This window comes from Oncorhynchus clarkii, chromosome 30, assembly GCF_045791955.1.
Source record: "Oncorhynchus clarkii lewisi isolate Uvic-CL-2024 chromosome 30, UVic_Ocla_1.0, whole genome shotgun sequence".
Lineage (NCBI taxonomy): Eukaryota > Metazoa > Chordata > Actinopteri > Salmoniformes > Salmonidae > Oncorhynchus > Oncorhynchus clarkii.
In genome coordinates this window covers 41,892,276-41,915,153 of record NC_092176.1, presented here as the reverse complement: position 1 = coordinate 41,915,153, position 22,878 = coordinate 41,892,276, and the positions used below count along the sequence as shown (strand labels likewise).

The window sequence follows — 22,878 nt, the reverse complement described above, 5'->3', positions numbered from 1 at the left end:
GGGAGGGGAGAGGAGGGGAGAGGAGGAGGAGAGGAGGGGAGAGGAAGGGAGAGGAAGGGAGGGGAGAGGGGAGGAGAAGAGGAGAAGGAGGGGAGGATGAGGGAAGGGAGGAGAGGAGAGGGGGGGAGGAGGAGGAGAGGAGAGGGTAAAGCTCCACCGGTTCGCTGTGTGTGACTGTGTTAAATTGTGACATATGAAGCAATTACACAGAGGAAATCAGGCTCTCTCTCGTCCATTGTAGTCACTTTAGTAAAGTGAGTGTTTTAGGAAATATCACTTATCCATACATTTTGCGTTTCGTCACTGTCAAGCCATAATCAACCTTTTAATATAAGTCTCTATTACTGTCAGTCCTATGGTCTGATCCTGTCCATCACAGATTCAGTGTGTCTGTAATCATGTCTCTCTCATCGTCAACGTGACATCACTGTTACCTCGTTCCCCTCCCCTGTCAGATGCACCAGTACCACCAGGCCTTTGCACAGCAGCAGCAACAACAACAACAACAACAACTACTACAACAACAGCAACTACAACTCCATCAACAACAACAACTACTACAACAACAGCTACAACATCAACAGCATTCCACCCAGCAGCCCACTGTGACCTCGCCGCTAGAGTTCCAACATCCTTTGGGATCTTTTAACCCGGCTGGATCTGGGGTCAGCCCTGGGGTCGTGGCAATCGGGGCTGGTGCTGGAAATGTGACACCTTCCCCTGTTGAGGCTCTATACACCAGGTAACATCCCTCAGTCACTTCATACCCCAATATTTATGTGCCTGTAATGTCTGTCAGTAGCACAGACACCACAAGTAATACAGCACATCATAAAGCATCTCAATCTATGGTGATCATTAGCCTGCCCCACTTCATACCTCCCTCTCTGTTCCTCTCTGTTCCTCTCTGTTCCTCTCCCTCTCCCCCTCTCCCCCTCTCTTCCTCTCTTCCTCTCTTCCTCGGTTCCTCTCTGTTCCTCTCTGTTCCTCTCTTCCTCTCCCTCTCTCTTCCTCTGTTCCTCTCTGTTCCTCTCTTCCTCTCCCTCTCCCTCTCTCTTCCTCTGTTCCTCTCTTCCTCTCCCTCTCCGTTCCTCTCTGTTCCTCTGTTCCTCTCTCTTCCTCTGTTCCTCTCCCTCTCCCTCTCTCTTCCTCTGTTCCTCTCTTCCTCTCCCTCTCCGTTCCTCTCTGTTCCTCTGTTCCTCTCTCTTCCTCTCTGTTCCTCTCTTCCTCTCTCCCTCTCCCTCTCTCTTCCTCTGTTCCTCTCTCTTCCTCTCTGTTCCTCTCTTCCTCTCCCTCTCCCTCTCCCTCTCTCTTCCTCTGTTCCTCTCTGTTCCTCTCTTCCTCTCCCTCTCCCTCTCTCTTCCTCTGTTCCTCTCTCTTCCTCTCTCCCCAGTAGAAACCCTCTGGTGGACCTAAAGGTGACCACCCCTCCCCCCCGGACCCAACCCCAGACCCTGGTCACCCCCCAGACCCTGGTCACCCCCCAGAGCCTGGTCACACCCCAGAGCCACCCTCCTGACATGTCCCGCTGGAACCCCTTTGGAGAGGACAACTTCTCCAAACTAACAGAGGAGGAACTTCTGGACCGCGAGTTCGACCTCCTCAGAGCAAGCAAGTGCCCCATCTTTTACAGTCCCCCAGCAAGTGTCCCGTCTTTTACCTTCCCCCAGCAAGTGCCCCATCTTTTACAGTCCCCCAGCAAGTGTCCCGTCTTTTACCTTCCCCCAGCAAGTGCCCCGTCTTTTACCTTCCCCCAGCAAGTGCCCCGTCTTTTACCTTCCCCCAGCAAGTGCCCCGTCTTTTACCTTCCCCCAGCAAGTGCCCCGTCTTTTACCTTCCCCCAGCAAGTGCCCCGTCTTTTACCTTCCCCCAGCAAGTGCCCCGTCTTTTACCTTCCCCCAGCAAGTGCCCCGTCTTTTACCTTCCCCCAGCAAGTGCCCCGTCTTTTACCTTCCCCCAGCAAGTGCCCCGTCTTTTACCTTCCCCCAGCAAGTGCCCCGTCTTTTACCTTCCCCCAGCAAGTGCCCCGTCTTTTACCTTCCCCCAGCAAGTGCCCCGTCTTTTACCTTCCCCCAGCAAGTGCCCCGTCTTTTACCTTCCCCCAGCAAGTGCCCCGTCTTTTACCTTCCCCCAGCAAGTGCCCCGTCTTTTACCTTCCCCCAGCAAGTGCCCCGTCTTTTACCTTCCCCCAGCAAGTGCCCCGTCTTTTACCTTCCCCCAGCAAGTGCCCCGTCTTTTACCTTCCCCCAGCAAGTGCCCCGTCTTTTACCTTCCCCCAGCAAGTGCCCCGTCTTTTACCTTCCCCCAGCAAGTGCCCCGTCTTTTACCTTCCCCCAGCAAGTGCCCCGTCTTTTACCTTCCCCCAGCAAGTGCCCCGTCTTTTACCTTCCCCCAGCAAGTGCCCCGTCTTTTACCTTCCCCCAGCAAGTGCCCCGTCTTTTACCTTCCCCCAGCAAGTGCCCCGTCTTTTACCTTCCCCCAGCAAGTGCCCCGTCTTTTACCGTCCCCCAGCAAGTGCCCCGTCTTTTACCTTCCCCCAGCAAGTGCCCCATCTTTTACTGTCCCCCAGCAAGTGCCCCATCTTTTACCTTCCCCCATCTTTTACCGTCCCCCAGCAAGTGCCCCACCTTTTACAGTCCCCCAGCAAGTGCCCCATCTTTTACCGTCCCCCAGCAAGTGCCCCATCTTTTACAGTCCCCCAGCAAGTGCCCCATCTTTTACAGTCCCCCAGCAAGTGCCCCATCTTTTACAGTCCCCCAGCAAGTGCCCCATCTTTTACCGTCCCCCAGCAAGTGCCCCGTCTTTTACCGTCCCCCAGCAAGTGCCCCATCTTTTACAGTCCCCCAGCAAGTGCCCCATCTTTTACCTTCTTCCCCTTTCCATTACTGTTCCACCTGGGTTTGATTCCCACAGGGAACATGTCTGCACTCACAACGGATAGTCGCTCTGGAGAAGAGCTTCTGCTAAATGACTGACATGTAAACATATATATTAATAGACAAAAGGTTCCTGCTCTTAGTTGCCATTTGTCAATATATTAGTATGTTTAATTACCTGTCTCGATTTGTTACTTTTCTGTCTGCAAACGTTCTTATATTTCACTAAATGCACTCCTGATTCCAAAGACAATTATTTATGTCTAATGTTAATTTGATGGCTAGTAAAAAAAATGTTTTATTGGAATTTCCTGTGTGTAACGATCCCCTATCTGCCCGAGCAGGTAAACCCATGGAGAGAACCACTAGCATGGAGGCAGACCGACCGCTGCAGCCAATCACCTCCACCGCAACTGCCAAGCCCCTCCTCCCTGAATACCTGTTTGGCTCCGCGCCCTTCCTGGCTAGCGCAGGCAAGTCTTAATGGAGGCCCCTCCCCCAACCCTGTCTCGCCACGCCCCAACAGGACCCAACACTTCAGTTTGGAACTCTCCTGTCTTCATTTCTCCCCTGCCAAACTATTCTGCCCCACCCTTAAACCCCCAACCACACTCACTATTCTGCCCCCCCCCCCTTAAACCCCCAACCACACTCACTATTCTGCCCCACCCTTAAACCCCCAACCACACTCACTGTTCTGCCCCACCCATAAACCCCCAACCACACTCACTATTCTGCCCCACCCTTAAACCCCCAACCACACTCACTGTTCTGCCCCACCCATAAACCCCCAACCACACTCACTGTTCTGCCCCACCCATAAACCCCCAACCACACTCACTATTCTGCCCCACCCTTAAACCCCCAACCACACTCACTGTTCCCCCCCCCCCCCGTTAAACCCCCAACCACACTCACTATTCTGCTCCCCCCCCCTGAAACCCCCAACCACACTCACTGTTCTGCTCCCCCCCCTTAAACCCCCAACCACACTCACTGTTCTCTCCCCCCCCCCCCCCCCCCGTTAAACCCCCAACCACACTCACTGTTCTCCCCACCACACTCACTGTTCACCCCCCCCTTAAACCCCCAACCACACTCACTGTACTACCCCCCCCATTATTAATTATGATCTGAAAGGCTACACTGATCCTAGATCAGCATTCCTACTTTGAGACGCTTTGTGAAATACAGACCCTGGTGAGTAATTGCAGTCTTTTGGTGTAAATGGTCTCAATCTCAATGGGAATAAGTTTACCAGGTTAGACTTCAGAGAACCAAACAGCACATCTCGTTAATGAACAGTAGGATGTATAGTGGGGTCCCAAATTATAATAAATAAAAAAATCTAACCTTTTATTTAACCAGGCAAGTCAGTTAAGAACAAATTCATATTTACAATGACGGCCTATTTACAAATGATTGACACCCTCGATAAAGATGAGCATTTAATGACTATAAAATGAATAAATAATATTATTTTAATCTAATTCTGCCAGGAGGCTGAAACTTGGCCATAAGTGGATCTTCCAGCAATACAATGACCCTAAGAAAACATCAACATCCACAAATAAGTTGTTAATTGGCCACACAAATCAACATTTTGCTATGGCCATCTCACTCTCCGGACTTGAAACCCATTTGAGAACGCGTGGATTTAATTGAAGAGGGCACATCCATCAATCATTTTTGACCCCTACCTTTTTGAGACAAAAATGTATTTATTTCTCTGAGCAATTGAGGCAACCAGATTTTTGGGCAAAAATATCCTAAAATTGTACGAGTATAAAATAAATGTAATTCTCCAATATAGCTCAGTATTGACTTATTTTACATAGTAATTTGTGTGTCAATTTCAGACCCCACTGTATATGATGGGTACAGTAGTGATTCATAATTTAGTCACAAACCAGCAGTGAAAGAATGCGTGGTCGTTTAGCCATAAAATATATATATATATTTTTTGATTTTGCTTATTGAGTCCATTTGAAACTAGCATATTTATAAATATCCTTAAATCTCAAAAGCCCCACCTTGGGCGTAATAAGTTTTATTTCCTGTTCAGAGATTTTCCAAAATGTCATGTCCCTTTTGGGTTGTACTGTGCACTTTACTACGGAACAACTATCCTAGCTGCCGCCCACACCCCAAAATTATTCATTATTACAAGAATTGTGTAACTAAAATGTATCTTAAGAATTATCGTAAGAATGTCACCCTTCTTCTTCTTCTTCTTCTTTTTTTAATGGTAGCTAAATTAACTTTTTTTGTTGTTGTGATATAACAGTCAGCTGTGCCCATATATTAAAATATGTTAACTAGAGTATGACAATAAAATCCCAGAATGACTTCAGTTAAGTGATTTTATAATAACTTAGAGCAAACTGAAGTCTGACTATAAGTTAGACGTTCTGTCTATATATCGAAATGGAAATATGTATCCCATGTCTCACTAACTTAGTATAACATTGTAGTTCAAGGTATATAGCTGAGCTAAGGAACAACCAAAAACGAAAAAAGCTGTGTGAAAGTACTTGACCACTGATTAGGTTATGGGATGCTCAGAAGGGACCGTAATTCTAGAAATGGAGCCCCAACATACGGTTGAAGTCATCCCAAAAGGCTGGAATGACAACATTTGGTGACAAATGTACAAACAGCCTCATTTTATGTATGTATTTGTGCCATAGACATTGTTGTCAAGGTCATTCATATTTTCTTTGGTTGTCTAGTCTGTCCAAAGTCTGAAGGGACTTTCAGGGACTTATGACAAAATGTTCCAACCAATTCATCTCTGAAGTTTGTTTGTATCTACTAACCATTTCAACGTGCTTTTATTAAAGATGCGCATGAAGTTGCACCTATATTTGGGTGGTGATGTAGGGTTGTATGCTATACTACAGCAGGCCTGGAGTCTCCACTTCTGGGTCTGATAGCAGCAGGCCTGGAGTCTCCACTTCTGGGTCTGATAGCAGCAGGCCTGGAGTCTCCACTTCTGGGTCTGATAGCAGCAGGCCTGGAGTCTCCACTTCTGGGTCTGATAGCAGCAGGCCTGGAGTCTCCACTTCTGGGTCTGATAGCAGCAGGCCTGGAGTCTCCACTTCTGGGTCTGATAGCAGCAGGCCTGGAGTCTCCACTTCTGGGTCTGATAGCAGCAGGCCTGGAGTCTCCACTTCTGGGTCTGATAGCAGCAGGCCTGGAGTCTCCACTTCTGGGTCTGATAGCAGCAGGCCTGGAGTCTCCACTTCTGGGTCTGATAGCAGCAGGCCTGGAGTCTCCACTTCTAGGTCTGACAGCTGCAGGCTTCAGTTATGCACACTTGCCTATACAGTAATAAGCTGCTTTCATTCCTTGATAACAACTCCATATATTCTATTTATTTTCCAAAGGTAAGTTTAACCATTAACAAGGAGAGAAGGGAATTGCTGGATTCCTCAATACCCCAGTCATTCTGTTGCATTTCATTGTCAATTTAAGAGCTCTGTACTCTTGACTATTTTGATAAACTAATAATAAGTGTACAATTATTTAACTTCTGTTATTGTTTCCATGTTGTAATGCAAGACAGTCATACTCAGAAACATCTTGTTCAAATAGTGTATTGGTGGACAGATTTCTGATTCAACAGCCATAATTGTTTGATCTGTTATTTTGTACAATTAGAAGAAAAAAAAAGCCATTTAATTACAAGAATGACTTGAGCCATTAATTACACTGATGATCACGTTCAAGACGAACAGGAAATGGTAGTGAAAAGTTTGGATGGTTTAAGACCTGCCAGCAGCGTTCAAAAAACAGTATTGAATATGTTGTGTTGTTTACATTGATATATTTTGTTTCTTTATTTACAAATGTTAATGCTTTTGATTTTGGGTCATTGGTTTCACTTCCTAGCCTTTTTGTTACTGTGGTGAAACAGCCTTCATCGTTTTATCTTTGGTTGCTTTAGAACATCGTCATCAACATACAGATGTTCATAACAGCTGTTTGTTCCTGTGAAACATAACGCATCGGTTATTGTAAGAATGTCAGAACTTGTTGGTTAAGCAGGTTGTTTGTTGTGCTGCACTCCGGCAGCTGCCTCTCCTGGGAAAGGAAAATGTACTGCGTTAGATGCATAAGTTGTATATAAAAATAAAATTAAAACAAAAATATCTGTTTTTCAACAGACAAACTATGTAAATGATCTTGTACCATACTGTGAATGTTTTTTTTGTTTTAAAAAAATATATATATACAAAATGCTTAATGGTGATAAATAAAAACATTATTCAAAAAGCAATATACATTTTTTGGGGGTTTGTTTTATTGATGGCTTTTACAATGAGTAGATAGATGCCAAACGATGAGGTGTTTGTAGGTTTCTGAGTGGTATTATCTGCCCACCGTTACACCAAGATGTTTCTCAGATTAACATGGCTGTCTTTGTGGGTCTGCACCTCCTGAATGACTAACAAACAAACAACAAAAAAGAGACAGACATTTGTTCTGATAATGAATTGAAGCAACACTTTTATGTTTTGGGTATTGAGAATCCTTAACCGACATGTTATACCGGTGCCTTCTGGAAAGCAGTCAGACCCCTGGACTTGGTCCACATTTTGTGACGTTACAGCCGGATTCAAAATTGTTTATTGAATTGTTATTTTCCCTCGTCAATCTACAGACAATACCCCATAATGACATCACAATACCCCATAATGACATCACAATACCCCATAATGACATCACAATACCCCATAATGACAAACCAAAAACAGGTTTTTAGAAACTTTGGCTAATTAATTTTTTTAAAAGTTAAAAAAAACTATCACATTTACGTAAGTATTCGGACCCTTTACTCAATATTTTGTTAGAAGCACCTTTGTCAGTGATTACAGCCTCGAGTCTCCTTGGGTTTAACGCTAGAAGCTTGGCACACCTGTATTAGGTTCTCCCATTCCTCTCTGCAGATCCTCTCAAGGTCTGTCATGTTGGATGGGGAGCGTCGCTGCACAGCTATTTTCAGGTCTCTCCAGAGATGTTCGATCGGGTTCAAGTCCGGGCTCTGGCTGGCCCACTCAAGGACATTCAGAGACTTGTCCTGAATCCACTCCTGCGCTCTTGGCTGTGTGCTTAGGGTTGTTGTCCTGTTGGAAGTTGAACCTTTGCCCCAGTCTTTGGTTCTGAGCGCTCTGAAGCAGATTTTCATTAAGGATCTCTCTGTACTTTACTCTGTTCATCTTTCCCCTCGATCCTGACTAGTCTCCCAGTCCCTGCCGCTGAAAAACATCCCCACAGCACGATGTTGCCACCACCATGCTTCACCTTAGGGATGGTGCCAGGTTTCCTCCAGATGTGACGCTTAGCATTCGACCAAAGAGTTCAATCTTAGTTTCATCAGACCAGAGAATCTTGTTTCTCATGGTCTGAGAGTCTAGGTGCCTTTTGGCAAACTCCAAGCGGTCTGTCATGTGCCTTTTTACTGAGGATTGGCTTCCGTCTGGCCACTCTACCATAAAGGCCTGATTGGTGGAGTTCTGCAGAGATGGTTTTCCTTCTGAAAGGTTCTCCAATCTCCACAGAGGAACTCTGTCAGAGTGATCATCGGGTTCTTGGTCACCTCCCTGACCAAGGTCCTTCTCCCCCGATTGCTCAGTTTGGCCGGGCGGACAGCTCTAGGGAGAGTCTTGGTGGTTCCAAACTTCTTCCATTTGAGAATGATGGAGGCCACCGTGTTCTTGGGGACCATCAATGCTGCAGAAATGTTTTGGTACCCTTCTCCAGATCTGTGCCTCGACACATTCCTGTCTCGGAGCTCTACTGACAATTCCTTCGACCTCATGGCTTGGTTTTTGCTCTGGCATTCACTGTCAACTGTGGGACCTTTTTATATAGACAGGTGTGTGCCTAGCCAAATCATGTCCAATCATTTGAATTTACCACAGGTGGACTCCAATCAAGTTGTTGAAACATCTCAAGGATGATCAATGGAAGCTGGATGCACCTGAGCTCAATTTCGAGTCTCATAGCAAAGGGTCTGAATACTTATGTAAATAAGGTATTTCTGATTTTTTATTTGTTATACATTTGCAAAAACTTCTTAACCTTTTTTCTGCTTTGTCATAATGGGTTATTGTGTGTAGATTGTTGAAGATTTTTATTTATTTAATACATTTTAGAATAAAACTAACATAACAAAATGTGGAAAAAGTCCAGGAGTCTGAATACTTTCCAAAGGCACTGTACACACAGTGTTGTGCTTTGGGTATGGGGAATCATTAACCAACATGTTATATAGACCGGACTGTGCTTTCTTTTTTGAAAAGGTAAACAGGTGAATAAGATATTAAACCATAAGCAGCTCACTGTCTGGCTCTCTCAAAACCTCAGAGTGGAGAACATGTACTGGGTAAATCCCAGCTTTGATGTTTAATCAGTTGTAGAATGGTGGTTATGTCTCTTTTTAAAAATCCAATCTGATTGCAAAGTCCAAGTGAAAATATCCTGACACAGTCCTCATTGAGATCAAACTGTGTTTGCTGATTTATTTTTTTTATTTTTTATTTAACTAGGCAAGTCAGTTAGGAACAGTGGGTTAACTGCCTTGTTCAGGGGCAGAACGACAGATTTGTACCTTGTCAGCTCGGGGATAGGAACTTGCAACCTTTCGGTTACTAGTCCAACACTAACCACTAGGCTACCCTGCCGCCCCATGTCTGCATGACTAATATGTTTAATTCATGACTGTAACCAGGGATGCACCTTTGGTTTTAGAAGTGTGGGGGGGAGGGCCATTATTATATTTTTTTTAAATGTATCCAGTCTGATAAACACTCCAAACAGCCTTCCCTGCAGCTCGGAGGCGTCCTCGTGGTCCTAAAGCACACCTCTGCCTCTTTTTGTATCACATTCCAGTGAAATATGCACCCCTGACTGTAACATGCTTAATGCATGGCATTTTAGTTTCAGTCCATACAACTTGTCTTTTTTATGAATTTGGCCTATTCACCTAAATTCACCTCAGTCCCAACTAGATTTGTGGATTTTTTTTGTTGTTGGCTAATTTGATTTGATTATAATATACTTTTTAAATGTGATTTTTTTTTTTTTTTTTTTCAGTAATTCCAGTACACCTTCCCACATAATTACATTCTAATAGACCTCTCTACCGCCAGGCCTTATCTCAATTAGATGTGCTCACATCCTCTCTCTCACTTTCTTTTGGAAAAAAAAGGTCAAAGTTCATCAAGGAAACATGGATGGGAAATGCTTGAAATAAGACTGTCTTTTCTTCACTCACGTGTCATTTAGGCTAATTTACGTTTACGAAGTGGATCCCAAAACAAATAAAGTTGTCTAGTTAGTTGTGCAAAATACATTTTATATACTGAACAAAAATATATAATGAAACGTGTAACAAGCGAAAATATTTTCAATGTCAATGAAAAATACATTTATTAAACCCTGATCTAGGGATTGATTGGTCACAGATACCTTTTTTTTTTTTTAAGGTATTAGAAAACCAGTTCAGGTGTGACTCATTTGCGTCACGCAGCGCGACACAATCTCCTTCTCATAGAGTTGATTAGGCTGATGGTTGTGGGCTGTGGAATGTTGTCTCAACTCCTCTTCAATGGCTGTGAGAAGTTGCTGGATATTGGCGGGAACTGGAACACGCTGTCGTACACGTCGATCCAGAGCATCCCAAACATGCTCAATGGGTGTCTGAGTATGCAGGCCATGGAAGAATTGGGACATTTTTTAGCTTCTCGTCACGGTATGTCTGTGCATTCAAATTGCCATTGATAAAATGCAATAAATTACGTTTTTCAGTTGGTTAATTAATGCCAGGGGCCTTCCTTCGGCCTCTAAATCCTATAACAATAGTATTAAATGTAAATGTTGTACATTTTGTATGCTTTGTGTACATGTAAGGCTCCCTTGAAAAAGGAGGCGTTGGTCTCAATGGCATTTCCCTGCTAAAATAAAGGTTAATAAAAAAATAGAATATTCAATTTAATTACGTGAGATGTATTATAGCAATGATTGAGAATGTAAAGGACTTTGACGTCTGATTTGTATTACTGTAGGGGGGGTGGGGGTGGGGGTTCTCTCGTTCGTTTGGGCAAAACTCAGTCGCAATGTGTCCCATGTTTCATGAGCTGAAATAAAAGATGCCAGACATTTTCCATATGCACACACAAAAAAAAGAGCTAATTTCTCTCATTTTGTGCACAAATTTGTTTACATCTCTGTTACTGAGCATTTCTCCTTTGCCAAGATTATCCATCCACCTGACAGGTGTGGCATAGTATGATCATTACACAGGTGCGCCTTGTGCTGAGGGACAATAAAAGGCTGCTCTAAAAATGTGCAGTTTTGTCCCACGACACAATGCCACAGATGTCTCAAGCTTTGAGGGAGCGTTGCAATTGGCATGCTGACTGCAGAAATGTCCACCAGAGCTGTTGCCAAATAATTGAATGAAAGAATTTGCCAATAATTAGAGACTTTGGCAGTACGTCCAACCGGCTGCACAACCGCAGACCATGTATATGGCTTCGTGTTGGCAAGTGTTAACGTTGTGAACAGAGTGCCCCATGGTGGTGGTGGTGGTGGTGGGGTTATGGTATGGGCAGGTATAAGCTACAGACAACTAACACAATTGCATTTCATTGATGGCAATTTGAATGCACAGAGATACCGTGAGGAGATCCTGAGGCCCATTGTCGTGCCATTCATCCGCCTCCATCACCTCATGTTTCAGCATGATAATGCACGGTCCCAGGTCACAAGGATCTGTACACAATTCCTGGAATCTGAAAATGTCCCAGTTCTTCCATGGCCTGCATACTCACCAGACATGTCACCCATTGAGCATGTTTGGGATGCTCTGGATCGACTTGTACGACAGCGCGTTCCAGTTCACGACAATATCCAGCAACTTTGCACAGCCATTGAAGTGGAGTGGGACAACATCCCACAGGCCACAATCAACAGCCTGATCAACTCTATGTGAAGGAGATGTGTCACGCTGCATGAGGCAAATGGTGATCACACCAGATACTGACTGGTTTTCTGATCCATGCCGTTACCTTTTTGTTTAAGGTCTCTGTGACCAACAGATGCATATCTGTATTCCCAGTCACGTGAAATCCATAGATTAGGGCCGAATGCATTTAATTAAATTGAATGATTTCCTTATATGAACTGTAACTCAGTAAAATCTTTGAAATTGTTGCATGTTGCATTTAGTGATAGAATGATGGCCTTCTAGGCAGAGTTGCAAAGAAAAAGCCTCATCTCAGACTGGCCAATAAAAATAAAAGATTAAGATGGGAAAAAGAACACAGACACTGGACAGAGGAACTCTGCCTAGAAGGCCAGCATCCCGGAGTCGCCTCTTCACTGTTGACGTTGAGACTGGTGTTTTGCAGGTACTATTTAATGAAGCTGCCAGTTGAGGACTTGTGAGGCATCTGTTTCTCAAACTAGACACTCTAATGTACTTGTCCTCTTGCTCAGTTGTGCACCGGGGCCTCACACTCTATTCTGGTTAGAGACAGTTTGTGCTGTTCTGTGAAGGGAGTAGTACACAGCGTTGTACGAGATCTTCAGTTTCTTGGCAATTTCTTGCATGGAATAGCCTTCATTTCTCAGAACAAGAATAGACTGATGAGTTTCAGAAGAAAGTTCTTTGTTTCTAGCCATTTTGAGCCTGTAATCAAACCCACAAGTCATTTACAACATTCACAATGCATTTCTGATCAATTGAATGTTATTTTAATGAACCAAAAAATAGCTTTTCTTTCAAAAACAAATACATTTCTAAGTGACCCCAAACTTTTGAACGTGTGTGTGTATATAAAATCTGATAGACAACAAAACGATTAGGCCTAAGTATTGGCGTCTTTGTTAGGTGGAAACAGAGAGCAAACACTGTGGCCAGTTTGTTAGGTACACCACCCTGTTCACAAAAATGATTAGCTTCTACAAACAGTGAGTCACATGGACGTGGCTTACTGTATAAAGCAGGCAGATGGGCATCGAGGCATTCAGTTACTGTTCGATTGAACGTTAAAATGGGTGAAACCAGTGACCTAAGCAACTGTGAACACGATATTGTTTTCAAGGGCAGTGTCTCCGAGTCAACTGCTCACATCCTGTTTAGTGTTAATGGTACAGGCTGGTGGCCGTGGTTTAATGTGTTTTCTTCGTACAAGTTAGGTCCCTTGATACCAATTGAGCAATGTCTCCATGCCCTGACGAATTCCGGCGGTTCTGGAGGCATTGGGGGGTCCGACCCGGTTCTTGATGGCCACTGAGTGTATGTAGCCCAGCCAGTATTATCCCCTGTCACAGTGGCTTCTCTGTTAGACAGTAAACATATGTAGCCCTGCCAAGGATACATAATAATATGTGGTTGATTAGGCTGTTGTTTACTATAGTAGATTGATGGGACTAATCCCATTTATGTTAGGTTGACCCAACCAGACAGTGACAGACGGGCATTGTTAGAGTGCATGCCATCTCAACCCTGACACCCCAACCCCCTGAGAAGGAGTGCTGATCAAGGTTGTAGTGCTTACCTGTGTCCTAGCAGTCTCTTCATTCAGATCTAAAAGGCTAAACTGATCCTAGATCAGAAATCTGATATGCTTTATAAACCCCAGTAAGTGAACTGCCTAAGTCCTTCACCTCATTCTGCGATAATATACGGTGACATAAGTGTTTTCATTACGTAGGACAGTGCAGCAGGGTCTTCTGGGAGATCCTAGGAAGGATCTAGTCGCTGGTTGAGTACATCTTAGTAGTGGTGGTGAGACTCATTTGAGTTAAAATCTTTTTTTTTGCAAGAGAGATTTGTTCAAGGTAGCAGCAGTCAGCAGTTATGCACAAACAAACATTACAGGATATGACACGTACAGGACAGGACATCACACATTACAAGATATGACACGTACAGGACAGGACATTACGACACATACAGGACATTACATTACACATACAGGACATTACACTACACATACAGGACATTACATTACACATACAGGACATTACATGACACATACAGGACATTACACTACACATACAGGACATTACATTACACATACAGGACATTACATTACACATACAGGACATTACACTACACATACAGGACAGGACATTACACATACAGGACATTACATTACACATACAGGACATTACATTACACATACAGGACATTACACTACACATACAGGACATTACATTACACATACAGGACATTACACTACACATACAGGACATTACATTACACATACAGGACATTACATTACACATACAGGACATTACACATACAGGACATTACATTACACATACAGGACATTACACTACACATACAGGACAGGACATGACACATACAGGACATTACATTACACATACAGGACATTACATTACACATACAGGACATTACACTACACATACAGGACATTACATTACACATACAGGACATTACACATACAGGGCATTACATTACACATACAGGACATTACACTACACATACAGGACATTACATTACACATACAGGACATGACACATACAGGACATTACATTACACATACAGGACATTACACATACAGGACAGGACATGACACATACAGGACATTACATTACACATACAGGACATTACATTACACATACAGGACATTACATTACACATACAGGACATTACACTACACATACAGGACATTACATTACACATACAGGACATTACACATACAGGACATTACATTACACATACAGGACATTACACATACAGGACATTACACTACACATACAGGACATTACATTACACATACAGGACATTACACATACAGGACATTACATTACACATACAGGACATTACACTACACATACAGGACATTACACATACAGGACATTACATTACACATACAGGACATTACATTACACATACAGGACATTACACATACAGGACATTACATTACACATACAGGACATTACACTACACATACAGGACATTACATTACACATACAGGACATTACACATACAGGACATTACATTACACATACAGGACATTACATTACACATACAGGACATTACACATACAGGGCATTACACTACACATACAGGACATTACATTACACATACAGGACATTACACATACAGGGCACTACACATACAGGACATTACACATACAGGGCATTACACATACAGGACATTACATTACACTACACATACAGGACATTACATGACACATACAGGACACATTACAGGACATTACACATACAGGACATTACATTACACATTACAGGACATTACACATACAGGACATTACATTACACATACAGGACATTACATGACACATACAGGACATTACATTACACATACAGGACATTACATTACACATACAGGACATTACATTACACATACAGGACATTACATTACACAGGACAGGACATTACACATACAGGACATTACATTACACATACAGGACATTACACATACAGGACAGGACATTACAGGACATTACACTACACATACAGGACACATTACAGGACATTACACATACAGGACAGGACATTACATTACACATACAGGACATTACACTACACATACAGGACATTACATGACACATACAGGACATGACACATACAGGACAGGACATTACATTACACATACAGGACATTACACTACACATACAGGACATTACATGACACATACAGGACATGACACATACAGGACAGGACATTACATGACACATACAGGACATGACACATACAGGACATGACATGACATTACATTACACATACAGGACATTACACATACAGGACATGACACATACAGGACATGACACATACAGGACATGACATTACACATACAGGACATTACACATTACAGGACATGACACATACAGGACATTACATTACACATACAGGACATTACATTACACATACAGGGCATTACACATACAGGACATGACATTACAGGACATTACACTACACATACAGGACATGACACATACAGGACAGGACATTACATTACACATACAGGGCATTACACATACAGGACATTACACATACAGGACAGGACATTACAGGACATTACACTACACATACAGGACATTACACATACAGGACAGGACATTACAGGACATTACACTACACATACAGGACACATTACACATACAGGACATGACATTACATGACACATACAGGACATGACACATTACAGGACATTACACATTACAGGACATTACATTACACATACAGGACATTACACATACAGGACATTACACATACAGGACATTACACATACAGGACATGACACATACAGGACATTACATTACACATACAGGACATTACACATACAGGACATGACACATACAGGACATTCCATTACACATACAGGACATGACACATACAGGACATTACATTACACATACAGGACATGACACATACAGGACAGGACATGACACATACAGGACATTACATTACAAATACAGGACATTACATGACACATACAGGACATGACACATACAGGACATGACATGACACATACAGGACATGACACATTACAGGACATTACATTACACATACAGGACATGACACATACAGGACATGACACATTACAGGACATGACACATTACAGGACATGACACATTACACATACAGGACATGACACATACAGGACATGACACATACAGGACATTACACATACAGGACATTACACATACAGGACATGACACATACAGGACATGACACATACAGGACATTACACATACAGGACATGACATGACACATACAGGACATTACATTACACATTACAGGACATTACATGACACATTACAGGACATGACACATTACAGGACATGACACATTACAGGACATTACATTACACATACAGGACATTACATTACACATTACAGGACATTACATTAGATAGAGGAAGGAGCAGATGCCATCCTCATGCGTGGTGGTGTAAGATCGTGAGCAGAGGATGGAGCAGATGCCATCCCATGCCAGCCAGAAGAGAATTCTGGGTAATCCAGTGGGCGGACATGTCCTGACGGTACCAGAATGGTCCTGAGTTCCCACTGCCAGACTCGATTTGATTCATTTTTTTATGTGGGGGGGGGGGGAGGGGGTTAAAGTCAAAATACAAATCCTAGAGGATAACACATGCAAGCATTATAGAACACGTCTTTCTGACGTTTGAATTAGACCCAGCCCCATATACAGTGGAGCTTGACCCTTCGCTGTCCCTGACCAGCTTACATCATTCATGTACATGGTTGTTAACGCCACGTTTAACGAGGTCTGTGTTTGGCCGTGTCATCCGCATGTCTGTTTTAAAAAATAAAAAGAAAGAACATCAGAAAATAAATGTATTTCTCTCCAGGTTGCAATCTTTCTTTCTTTCTTTCTTTCTCTTTGATTAAAAGATGTTCCACTGAGGTAGGAGGTTAGATTAGGACATGTTGTCATATAGACAGGTTTGTCCCAACAGATTCAGAAGGTTTCCTCGCTTCGCAAACACTCATGAACACAAAGCCTGCAAGAAGAGTTGTTTTTTAATACTTTAGAATCAAGTTAACAGTATGTAAAGTTAAGTTATAATTAGGATATTAACAGTTAATCATTTATTAAATACATTTATAAATCATTCACGTTTTAAGCTCTCTGAAAATGAGTTTTCCTCTCTGTTTCTACCCGCCCTCCCTCTTCTTTATCGTTGGCTTTGTTCATTACTGTAGAACAATGGTTTTGGTTAATCCTCTATCTGTCATGTCCTGCCAGTTTGGAGATTTTCAGATATTAACAGATTTCCATTTCTGTCTGCACAGCGGGGGGGGGGGGGGGGCTATGTTCGGGCGTACTATCGCAACTAACTTATTCATAGTGAACAAATGCTATTCAGTTACCTCTAGTCTTTCTCAAAAAAGACACTTGGTTTCTATTAGGGTGTGTGATCGTGTAGAAAAGAGTAATTGGCATTCAAAGATTGAAATGCGAAAGAAAGAGAATTCTTAAATTGCTCCATTTAATTACGGAGTAAAAAAATTAAACCAATTTTTTTGGGGTGGGGGGGGGTAGGGTCTTAAAGACTTATAAGACATCTTGTTTGTTCTCCTGCTGCGCCTAAAGCCTTCTGTTGTTAGTGGGGTCAAGTTAGGCCTCTGAGAAAGAGAAAGAAAGAGCGGCTTTTGCACCATATGAGTTTCTATAATTCTCCTCTGCTGTGCCTTCTGCTCCAATACAATGGAACAAACTGTTGGGATTTGCTTTCTCAAATCATTCTGAGATCGTCAAGGTTACCTCGGAAGAATCCCCGATAGAGCAGTCGGGTTAATCCAGATTTGACTGATACTACATCCTAGTGATATTAGAATTTACAAGCTCTAAAGAAGCGTTGTCCAGCTTCCTGTCCAGGGGGTGTATTTTGTACAACAAGCTGCCTCTCTCCACAGAGAGAGGCTCCTGCTCCCATGAGCCCTTCCAGCTCGCAAAAGCTACGTAATAAGAAGCATCGTTACTCGATTTAGAACAAAAAAAAAAGCAATAATCACGTTTCAAGTCTTAAAAATGTCCCCTCCCACTCCCCATCCCTTATCTACTCTGCGTGCTCTATTGTCATCTTAAACCCTTGTTGTATTAAACTGTGGTTCTTCTGTATCTCTCTCTCTTTTTTCCTAACATAGGCTTCTTTGACATTTTCATATTATTTTAATCAGAAAATCTGTTAAACTTGAAAGTAGGTTTTTAGGATGTTGTACTTTTATCTTCTTTCTGTGTTATGAAGTGGAATTTTCTGGGAATGGCAATGATGGTACAATTACACAAACAAGGACATTGGCTGCAGCTTGCATTAACATTGCACATTAACATCAACAAAGAAAATGTAGATAATACAATGTGTGTGTGTGTATATGGTCACATATAGCTTTGGGTGTAAAGGCTACCGGTAATTATATAATTGACATCTTCAAGTTCTCCTGTATTTTGTAACATTCTCTTGTCTGCTTCAATCCCACAGGTTCTAGTGTGATGACAGATCAGCCCATTGAAGAGCTCAGTATGCCGGCCGCTGCTCCTGTCCCTGTGGGCCAGCCAGCCCTTGAGGAACAGCTACAGCAACCTCCTGCCAAGGAGCACAAACCAAGCAGGAGGAGAAACTCCTCTGACAGCGGCTCACAGACGACCCGCAAACCACCGGGCGGCGAATCAGACAGCGACTTCGAGTCGGACCCTCCTTCCCCTAAGAGCAGCGAGGAGGAAGACGAGCCGGAGGAGGACGAAGGGCTGAACAGCGAGCAAGAGCATGGAGAATTCTTCAACGAACTGGAAAATGTGGAGGAAATGGAGACGCTGGGCCAGAGGCCTCTGTTAATGGACTCGGAGGACGAGGAGGATTACGACAAACACAGCTCCGACTCGGACTACGAGCCCAGGAAAGCTAAGGGAGGACGCTCAAAGAGGCTCCCAGGAGGTAAAGGAGGGGCAGTGGCTGCTGCAGCTACTATCTCCCATGAGGGAGGTCCGAGCGGGGAGTCGGAGGCCACGCTGATCATGATCACACCTTCTGAGTCGCCCGGTGTGGCTGCTGTTAGAGCTCCCCCTAGTGGTGGTGGAATCAAGGACATATTTGGTGCCGATGTGTTTTGCGCGGTGCCTTTCTTTCCCCCTGTGGCGTCCCCCACAGAAAGAGCAGACATCTTCTCCGCGGCTCCCTTCAGGCAGGTGAGCCAGGAGGCCGTGGCCAGCCAAGCCACGGAGGAGTTTGATGTCTTTACAAAAGCTCCGTTCAGCCGGAACCTCTCGAAATCTGGCAAGACCGGAAGCAGCGATGTCTCTATGGGTCAGAACCCCGCTGTGTCCCCTGAGATTATCGACCCGTTCGGCTTCTCCCCCTTCCAGCCCGGCCCCACGGCCCCGCCACCAACCACCTCCAGGAGCGCCGAGGACATCTTCCATCCAGCCTTCGACGATTTGACCAGTCCTCAGCAGCAGAGGCTAAAGCAGCGCAGCCTCCAGAAGCTGTCTTCGCGGCAGAGGAAGCTCTCTGGCAGCACCGACGGCGGCGGCAACGGCAAGCGCCACCACGGTACGCCTACCGGCGGCCGCAAGAGCAACAAGCCCAGCTTCCGAACCCCAGAGCGCGTCCGCCGGCACAAGAAGGTCGGCAGGAGGGACTCCCAGAGCTCCAACGAGTTCCTCAGCACCTCAGACTCCAAGGAGAACATCAGCGTCGGCAGCGTAACGATGACCGACAAAGACAAAGGGTCTTCCCTACCTAGCCTTCCTAGTGAGGTCGACCCCATCTTGGACCCATTTGGTGCCAAACCTTTCGGCCCTCAAGATGGCAGCCGACTCAACCAGGGCCAGTACCAAGGTCTAATGGACGGCAAGACAGACATAGTTTCGGCCAATGGCAGGCCTCAGACCAGCTCCCTCCACGGGGCGCTGGGGGTTGGGAACATCATGGATGACTTTGGGGCGGTGCCCTTCACAGAACTGGTGGTTCACCCTGGACAGCAGCAGCAGCCGTCTCAGCTCGTGGAGCTGGATCCTTTTGGAGCTGCTCCTTTCCCCTCCAAACAGTGAATGTCTCACTCGTCTTCCCGCCACAAACACCCTCGTGCTCTTGTCTTTCTCAATCACGTCGCTGTGTTACGCCAAGCCTATGCAGTCCCCAGGGGGGTGAATTCCCATCCAAAGGATGGCAGCTAGATCGGTGGTGTGGTAGTTGATTATCTTTTCAGCCAAATGAAACTACCAGCAATGGCTCTAACGACTCTCAAGTGTTTCCAATGCTTTTTTTTTTTTTTCCTTCTCAAAAATATTTTTAAACACGCTAGTAACTGGATATTGGGATTAACAAAACCAACGTAAACCTGTGGAGTAGGGATGATCTATTTCAGGTTTGGTATGCATCTACTTCTGCCTGTACCTGTTTTCTAACAAGCCTTTTATGCTGCATCGCATCGAGACATTTCAACAGGATTGGCGATTGATACCGGTTTCACTCAAGATCACACTGTGACAAACAACAAAGCTCGCTCAGTGTTCCGACTGGTTGAGTTGCTGCAACAACAACAAAAAAAGAATACTTTTATGTGTAGATATAGTGGCCTCCTTCAAGATCTACCAATAAGATTTGATTAATTTAGCACCATAAAGCCTTATATGGGCATGGCTCTGCCCTACTGCACAGTACCTCGGAAACCATTGGCTAAGCAAATGACACAAAAGGGCAACGTTAGCCAACAGAATGAGTCATTTCAGAGTAGGCATTCACCACTGTATTATGTCACCCTACATAGACCCTTTTCTATGCATATTTTGACATTTACAGTCGACTTAGACACAGCGATAAATGTTTTTGGTTTTGTAATTTTTTTATTGCATTTAATACTAGAACGAAAGGGATTTTGGTTCTGTTTTAAAGATGGCTTTTTTTCCTTCTTCGTGATTTAAGACCGTTTCAATGTTAGGTTTGTTTCTATACTTTTAGCATTACAACTGTGTCAGTAAATTAAATTCTGTTCTATTTTTAAAAGTGATGTTATTTTACCTTAACCCAATTTTTGAATGAGAGGAAGAACACAACTGTTCTCCTACGTGGTGACACTGAATCTACCGATATCGGACTACTTCCACCTCTTCTTAGTCCGGAAACAGACTCTCTCGTCGATTTGGTAACACAAGCCATGCATCCATAAAGGGAAATTGAGTCTAAAGGAGGTACAACTTATTATTATTACTTATTATTATTAGTTCGTGTTCAAATTAAATGCACTTTCAGCATCAACTCTTCCATTGTCTGGTAATTATAACACCAATGTTACAGAATGAAAGATCTTTACCTATCATACAGTCGGGCAAAAAAGTATTTAGTCAGCCACCAATTGTGCAAGTTCTCCCACTTAAAAAGATGAGGCCTGTAATTTTCATCATAGGTACACTTCAACTATGACAGACAAAATGAGAAAAAAAAAATCCAGAAAATCACTGTAGGATTTTTAATGAATTTATTTGCAAATTATGGTGGAAAATAAGTATTTGGTCACCTACAAACAAGCAAGATTTCTGGCTCTCAGACCTGTAACTTCAAGAGGCTCCTCTGTCCTCCACTCGTTACCTGTATTAATGGCACCTGTTTGAACTTATCAGTATAAAAGACACCTGTCCACAACCTCAAACAGTCACACTCCAAAGAGCTGTCAAAGGACACCAGAAACAAAATTGTAGACCGAATCTGCAATAGGTAAGCAGCTTGGTTTGAAGAAATCAACAGTGGGAGCAAGTATTAGGAAATGGAAGACATACAAGACCACTGAATCTCCCTCGATCTGGGGCTCCACGCAAGATCTCACCCCGTGGGGTCAAAATGATCACAAGAACGGTGTGCAAAAATCCCAGAACCACACTGGGGGACCTAGTGAATGACCTACAGAGAGCTGGGACCAAAGTAACAAAGCCTACCATCAGTAACACACTACGCCGCCAGGGACTCAAATCCTGCAGTGCCAGACGTGTCCCCCTGCTTAAGCCAGTACATGTCCAGGCCCGTCTGAAGTTTGCTAGAGAGCATTTGGATGATCCAGAAGAAGATTGGGAGAATGTCATATGATCAGATGAAACCAAAATATAACTTTTTGGTAAAAACGCAACTCGTCGTGTTTGGAGGACAAATAATGCTGAGTTGCATCCAAAAGAACACCATACCTACTGTGAAGCATGGGGGTGGAAACATCATGCTTTGGGGCTGTTTTTCTGCAAAGGGACCAGGACGACTGATCCGTGTAAAGGAAAGAATGAATGGGGCCATGTATCGTTAGATTTTGAGTGAAAACCTTCCATCAGCAAGGGCATCGAAGATGAAACGTGGCTGGGTCTTTCAGCATGACAATGATCCCAAACACACCGCCCGGGCAATGAAGGAGTGGCTTCGTAAGAAGCATTTCAAGGTCCTGGAGTGGCCTAGCCAGTCTCCAGATCTCAACCCCATAGAAAATCT

The 22,878-nt window shown here is 43.8% G+C and overlaps 1 protein-coding gene across 1 annotated transcript in view; it reads left to right on the top strand.

The window, feature by feature from the left end:
- The window catches only part of LOC139389426 (BMP-2-inducible protein kinase-like), a 100,840-nt gene extending 79,247 nt beyond the window's left edge, over positions 1–21,593 (top strand). The window contains exons 13-16 of the mRNA XM_071136172.1: positions 456–742; positions 1,394–1,611; positions 3,221–3,349; positions 18,895–21,593. Coding sequence (XP_070992273.1) covers positions 456–742; positions 1,394–1,611; positions 3,221–3,349; positions 18,895–20,462 — 2,202 coding nt within the window. The 3' untranslated portion in view covers positions 20,463–21,593. The remainder of the gene's footprint in view (positions 1–455; positions 743–1,393; positions 1,612–3,220; positions 3,350–18,894) is intronic.
- Positions 21,594–22,878: the final 1,285 nt, after the last annotated feature.